The sequence below is a fragment of the Henckelia pumila genome, chromosome 3, assembly GCF_033568475.1.
Source record: "Henckelia pumila isolate YLH828 chromosome 3, ASM3356847v2, whole genome shotgun sequence".
Taxonomy (NCBI): domain Eukaryota; kingdom Viridiplantae; phylum Streptophyta; class Magnoliopsida; order Lamiales; family Gesneriaceae; genus Henckelia; species Henckelia pumila.
Window position 1 is genome coordinate 117,088,644 of NC_133122.1, and position 7,459 is coordinate 117,096,102.

Consider the following 7,459-nt stretch of genomic DNA (forward strand, 5'->3'; position numbering starts at 1 on the left):
ATCTCGGGTACGGGGTCGGGAGAAAAAAAATATCCCAATTCCTATCGGGACGGGAATCGGGTAAGGGGGTTACAGGACGGGTCCCGACCCGATTCCACCCCTACATTTGGCAATTCATTTTCTTACAAAAGGGTTGACTTCGAAGGGGACCCCATTCCACATGAGTCAGAGACCTATTGGCTCATGCGGAGGGTAAATCGAGGGATATGCACGAGCGGTAGGGACTTGAAGAAGGGAGCACATGATCCAATCCCCAGAGCATACCCCATAATATTTCAGCAGGAAATATGCTTCACACGAGAATCAAACCCGCAATGAAGAATTTCTTTCTACGTCACCTCAAACCTTACCAACTTATATATTCCCGTGTAGGCTCGCAGTCCATTTTCTTGCATTGGTGTCGGCCGGTTTCATATCATCCACGAATTAAAACCATTAAAAATCATCAAAATAAATACATTATTAATAACAAACAGCCGTTACAATTGTAATTATATTATATTATATATGTGTGTGTGTGAATGGAGTGTTAACTGAAAATCTGGACATGGGGTTGAGTTTGCCTTACCGCCATGTCGACTCCAGCTTGCGGGCTTTGGCCGGACAAGCGGAGGGCTTCGGCTGCTCCGCCGTCGGAGGGCTACACGGTGACGTTTATAGTGTCACCACCCTCGCAGGTAAGATGTGTTCATGTTAGTAATTAATTTGTTCTTGCATAACTTCTTTTACAAGGCCAAAAACATTGGGCTTTTCGTGCATAGGATAAGATATATATAGAGCTGCTTAATTGTGAGATTTTCTCAGTCGATATATATCTTTAAAAAATATGTTAATTTCGGCCCGAGAAAGGATTTCGGGCTCTGAGATTTTTCTTGGATTTGAAATAAGCTTGACTTGGTCCCAAATGCCAAATGTGAAGAAATTGCATGATTTATATTGCTCTATCCATTTGAAGAATCTGAATTAGAATGTTTGCTTTAGTTGTTAGATTTTAGATTTCAGATTCTCGAGGCCGCTGATGTTTAAGTATTTACTTTAATATACCTGTTTGTATGCTTAATTTTGATCTATATCTTTTCCAAATGATTGATGTTTTGTCCATCCAAAAAGAGTTCTATGTTAGAAATTTAAGAGACTAAAGAAATAAATTCGATCTGCATATTTACAAACATATATAATACTTAAAAGATCGATATACAGAAATATAAAGTTAGGATCGAGTTCTAATCTCTAGCCATTGATATTGAATTCGAGTCAGGAACTGGCAGGATTCCACGAACAAGAGAAACAAGAATCTTCTAAACCTATATGCAATTTATTAGATTGTGTATTTGCTGAATAATTGCCCAACTTTAGGACCATGTATGTCATTGTTTATAGATGTTGTCTAACCATCATACACACTCACGATTTGGCAAATCTTAACCCAGATAATATGCTCTAGATTAATAATTGACCTAGTTTTATCCATCTCGTCTGCGCATAATTGGAAAAAATCAGAAATTCTGGTGGGGTGATTTGGCATTTTGACTAATGCAAGGGCCCTGCTCACTTCCTCTATTGTGCCTTTTTTTTTGTGGATCCTATATTGGTTCAATGAGAAACTATGAAATGGTTAATAATTTCGGGAATCTGATATTTGAGCAGTTCTAGCGTACGGCACTACGGATTTATGAACCCTTTCGTGTGGCTTTTCAGATGATGGACCAGGTTCACTACGCGACGGATGCCGCAAACAAGAACCTTCATGGATCATATTTGAGATTTCGGGAACCATCAAACTCTCCTCAACTTTAAGTGTATCATCCTACAAAACCATCGATGGGCGTGGCCAGAAGATTAAACTCACTGAAAAAGGCCTAAGATTAAGAGAGTGTGAGCATGTGATAATATGCAATCTCATCCTAGAAGGTGGCAGAGGACACGATGTGGATGCGATTCAGATCAAGCCAAAATCCAAGCACATATGGATAGATCGTTGCAGCCTCAGCGATTACTCTGACGGGCTGATAGATATCACACTCGAAAGTACCGATATTTCAGTTTCTCGGTTGGCCGCTACTCATGCACTTTGAATTTTGAACCTTTTTTTTTTTGTGTGTTCTTGAAGTTTTAAAGTCGTTGAATTCAGGTGCCACTTCTCGAATCACGATAAAACGATACTTATTGGGGCGAATCCTTCCAACACTTGTGACAGATGTATGAGGGTTACAATTCACCATTGTTTCTTCGATGGGACTCGGCAGAGGCACCCAAGGGTTCGATTCGGGAGAGTACACTTGTACAACAATTATACTAGAGGTTGGGGAATTTATGCTGTTTGTGCTAGTGTTGATTCACAGGTGATGATTGTGACGTATGTTTTTTGTTGGCTTGAGTTTATTTTAAAAATGAAATATATTTATTGGTCCTTTTGAGTACAATTTGACGTAGGAGACGTGGATTTGAACCCACGGTTCTGTCTGTTATTGTGACTCTTTACATTTTTGTTGGTTTTAGATATATTCACAATGCAACATATATGAAGCTGGACAAAAGAAGGTGGCCCTTAAATATCTCATGGAGAAGGTATGGTGTTTTCTTCCAAGTGCTGTACTAAGGAATGTGACATATGTTTGTTTAACTTATTTCACCTCAACTGTTGCCTGAAAAAAATGAAAGTTTAATTGGCTTAATTATCAAAATTCGAATACTACGCCGCCCCTCTCCTTGCAGGCAACGGACAAGCCCGAGGAATGCAGTGGTTGCATAAAATCCGAAGGCGACTGGTTTGTTTGTGGAACTCAGTCTGGCTTAAAACCCCTTCCGACCGACAGTTGCGTGTTCCATCCCTGCGATTACTACCAGACGTGGACTGCCGAAGCTCCCACGGAAGATCTCAAACATTTTCTGAAACACTCTACTGGCTGGCAACACATCCCTCTTCCTGTTGATACACCATGTTCTTGAGTTTATGTGTAAGCACTTGCATATGTGTATCGTTACATTACGCTATCGGCTCACGCAGTCACGCTAACGATGTGTACGTATATTGAATATCGCCACGAGAAATCGGGTATTTAACGAATGATCATGAGTGGTCATTCGTTGAACGATAATAGCATTGTTATTTTTTCAGTGAGAAATTGTGGAATACGCCAATATTTTGGTAAGAGTTAAAATCTCTAGCCTATGTTTTGAGCACAATCTGTATTATCTTTTTTATCTAATTAAAGTCGATGGTTGGTACGTTGGTATGACCAACCCTTTGCTTTTAGTTGATGGGTTGGTACGTTGGTATGGCCAACCCATTTGCTTTTACCTTTATTGTATAATTTAATTATCATAATGTCATTTTATTTTTGCCCAATGATAACTTTTAATTTACAAAAATACCATTTTTATAAAATTTATTTATTTATATACAAAAAATTATTCTATACTTTTTTTTTTGATTTTTTGTAAAAAAAAAAAAAACGAACTGAATAAAGACGCAACGCGTGCACGCAGATTACTAGTTATATATTACAATTAAAATATTTTAGCGGTGCAAGTGAAGCCTATTATTATTATTTTCTTTAATTTTTGTCCTTCAATCTTTTTCTTTCTCTAGTTTTTAATCAACTTATCAAATTATACAACTTATTTACGCAGTGTTTGGTTTAATTGATAGGATTATTGAATGATTATTAAATGAATGATAAAATAAATGATAAATAAGGATTGATAATTTGTGTTAAAAATAGTATTGTGTTTTGTTTGATTTTTAGGAATAAGATTAAATAATGGTTTAAAATTTTTTGCCAAAAATACCATTTATATTTTATTGGATGAGTGATTTTTAGATTGGAGGGAAAGGGTAATTATGGAATTTATGAGTAAGATAAAAACAAGGATAAATAATACTAGGATGGGAGGAGGGTTTAGTTAACCTACTATAAAAAAAACTTTATCATTTCTAGGTTAGATTAGCTTGTTTTAATAAAAATCCTACCAAAAAATGAATTAAATAAAAAATCACACACAAACCTACCTAATCTTTTGTACCAAACACTGCGTTAATGTTTAACATAATTATAAATATTTGTATAATTACATTTTATTTATTTCATTCAAATTAAATTGTTTAAATTAAATATCATATTATTTTATTATATATAAATATATTGATACTCACTAAAATTTGAGGGTCCGGATCTCACTCAAACCCAAAGTTTCAAGTCTAGAGATGAACCTGAAATCAAGAAAATAATGTTAGAGGGGGCCGGGAGGGTATCCCGGCGTAGCCCCTCCGACGCCCAAGTCTGAGACGTGAACGAATAAGAGAAAGAGGAGTTTAGGCGTCCCTCAAAATGAAAGTGAATTAAATTTAAATGGAGAGAGAAAACCAGTATTTATAAGAGGTAAAGTAGGAGACCACGAACACTTTGTAGGGACCACGTGTAGTGACTCGCGCTACTAATCAGAAGTTTAAGAATGCATATAACTTAATAAATCAAATAATCAGAAATAACAGCGAAAATCGTAAATAAATCCCAAATGAAAACATAAATATACAACCATATCGAAATCCAAATGTATTATATATTCCAAATACATTAAAACCAAAAGTTTAGACAAAATATCCCTTCTGGCCATCAATCGCCTAAGCTCTCCTGAAACCACCCGCGTCATCCAACCGCAGACTTGCCTCATGGAATAGGGTGTCCAGACACAACAAAGTATGGGACGTGAGCATAAAACGCTCAGGGTATTATATGTGCATGTATGCAAGTGAACTGGGTACCAAGACACTCATGTCAAGAAAAACTAGCACATAGACTAAACTTGGGCCCTGGTATGTGCCACACTATGCCGTCGCTACATGAGATGACCGATATACCCAGATACCCTGATGGTGACCTAACACAAATACACGTATCCAACCAATCATCAGTGACCTGAAACGAGCTCATATGTCCAACTGATATTGGTGACCTAACACGAATCTATGTGTCCAACCATCTACTGACAGGATAGGATAAAAACCATAATACAGGATGACAGGATAGGGTAAAAACCCTAATACAAGATACCATAAGGATACAGGCTCAATATGCTCATGTTTGCAACATACAGTCATGACATGCTGTATATAAAGGCATATAAAACATGCAGTCATGTAATCCATGCAAACACATAATACATGCATACTCAATCTGGATATCTCGAATAATACTTCCATACCTCATATACTAGGCAATCTAAACCAGCTCTATGTCCAAGCCTATAATCCGCACTATAATAAAAAGTATTCATGCATTATAATCTTATTCTGAAAGCCTTAACTACGCTATAGCATACTCCCTATTTACAATAAGAAGCCAGAGCTATACCTGCGTCTGTCGTCAGCCCGCTGATGACGAATGCCCCAGAACTTGGGCACCGCTCCGCAGCAACCCCGGAGCACCTTGCCAGCTCTCGAACCAAGCCTAGGAAGGCTGGAATCACCCCAAAACACCTAGAATACTCTAATACCGAGAGAGAGAGATGTGAGAATTGGTGTGAGAAATATGATTCTCGGAGGGCCTACTTATAGGTGAAGTTTGGACGGTCTGATCGGGGAGTTCGGATGGTCCGATCCTTGCATGCGCAACACGTCACTGCATGCACAATTCGAATGCTCCGATCCCTACTTCAGACGCTCCAAACTGCTACGTGTCTGATCTACCTTGACACCTCAACCCTTTCATGGCCTAACTGGGTTCGGACGGTCCGATCTAGGTTTTGGCGGTCCGAACTGGACGTAGCCTCCGATCCTTGGTCATGCCTCTAAAGTAGTTTGGATCCTCCGATCCTGGTTCGGATGCTCCAAACTCTCCTTGACCAGTCTAACTATCTATTTCAAAGAACCCATGAACACCTAAGTGTTCAATTTTCATTATCCAAGTGAATTATCGTACTATAGAATTCATGTCGTAACTTTGCAGGCTCATGACATCCGTTAAACACTAACTTGATCAATTATCTGGTAGATCCCAAACTCTTCTGGAGTAAAATGTTTCTAGTCAGGAAACACTTATCCCAACACATTTCTATCCACCAATAAGATTAAATTTCTTTTCCAAGGTTATCAAACTGACACTAAGTCATACTTTAACGTAACTGCTGCAATGATCTATAGACTTGGTAATTTTCCATAACCCTCTGAAGTACAAAAGACCTTCAGAGCAACATTGGAAATATACACCACCATGTCTAGTCCTTATTACAGTTCACGTCCTCCAGTATAAGTCATCTCTGTTTCCTGTTGAAGACTCGTCTTTACTTGACAACCCAAAAATCATATCCCAATTCTTACAGGGAACTTACCTAAGTAAATCCATTACTTAGAATTCCCATTCATCAAGTTAACAAGATCCTGATTACTAACTGTATCTCTGATAGAATCAGACAATACTGGCCAAACCTCTTGGTTCTTCTCCAGTATCACGTGCGAAATCTATCCGTAATATACACTTGTCAAGGAATCCTTTCCAATTCTATTCTATCCACGAAAAGCAAAATCTGTATCTCTGTTGAAGTCAGATGATAACTCATCACATCCCTTGACACTAACCCAGCATCAAGAATAATTTTAGAAGACTCAAATAAATTATGAATATTCTTCTGTTAGTTATACTCATTGCTATGACTGTGCATATATTGAGACTGAAGTAAGTCTTCCTAAAATGCCAAACTAGAATAAAACAATCCTTCTAGAGTACACTGACATAAGGTCACACTTACTATACCATCTCGGAACCCGACAGTTATCAGCATCCTGGCATAACTCATCCCTGAGTCTCTAATGAATCCATCATTACTGAGCAATATTCCTATCCGGACCAAAATCATTGGTCAAGGAAAACTTTCATAATTACGAAAGCATAACTCAAATCTAAATAATCTTTACAGGTCATAAAATACAGACCTTTGGTTACATCTAACCAACTGATTAAATCCAAAAATCTGAAATAACTTAACAAGTACAAACAGCCACAAAATCCTCTCTATTTATTTTTATTTGAATGCGGACAATCCTTTTTCAAGTGACTTAAACTACTACAAATAAAACAAGCCCCTAAAACTTTGCGGAATTTGTTAGATGGATGATTTCTTTTACAATGATCACACTGAATTTCCATCTTATTAACACGAGGAAATTCTCCTAACCCGGTAGAGGAAGACATTGTAATTGATCTTTTAAATTTTTGGCCCTTTGGTTCCAATGAATTAGAGCTCTTGATACTCTTGCCTAACTCTCTTTGTTTCACACTTGCAGGACCGTGTTCATTTAAGAGAGTCTCTCTAAAATGTTCCCATCTAAGCTGACCAAAATGCTGCTGCAAAACCATAGAAATTGATTGCCAACAATCTCGAGTTTTCTCTTGTAAGTTCAAATTAGTTATTAACAATTTCTCTTTATCTTTAAAACCGAGTGTGTCAAAGCATTGTTCCA

At 37.6% G+C, this 7,459-nt stretch overlaps 1 protein-coding gene across 1 annotated transcript; it reads left to right on the top strand.

Moving 5' to 3' along the window:
• Positions 1 to 533: 533 nt before the first annotated feature.
• On the top strand, positions 534 to 3,200 carry LOC140892697 (putative pectate lyase 21). Its single transcript, XM_073301660.1, has 5 exons — positions 534 to 677; positions 1,699 to 2,050; positions 2,132 to 2,342; positions 2,500 to 2,568; positions 2,716 to 3,200. The coding sequence occupies exons 1-5, from the start codon at positions 548 to 550 to the stop codon at positions 2,947 to 2,949; spliced, it is 996 nt and encodes a 331-aa protein (XP_073157761.1). The 5' UTR covers positions 534 to 547; the 3' UTR covers positions 2,950 to 3,200.
• The last annotated feature ends 4,259 nt before the right edge of the window (positions 3,201 to 7,459 follow it).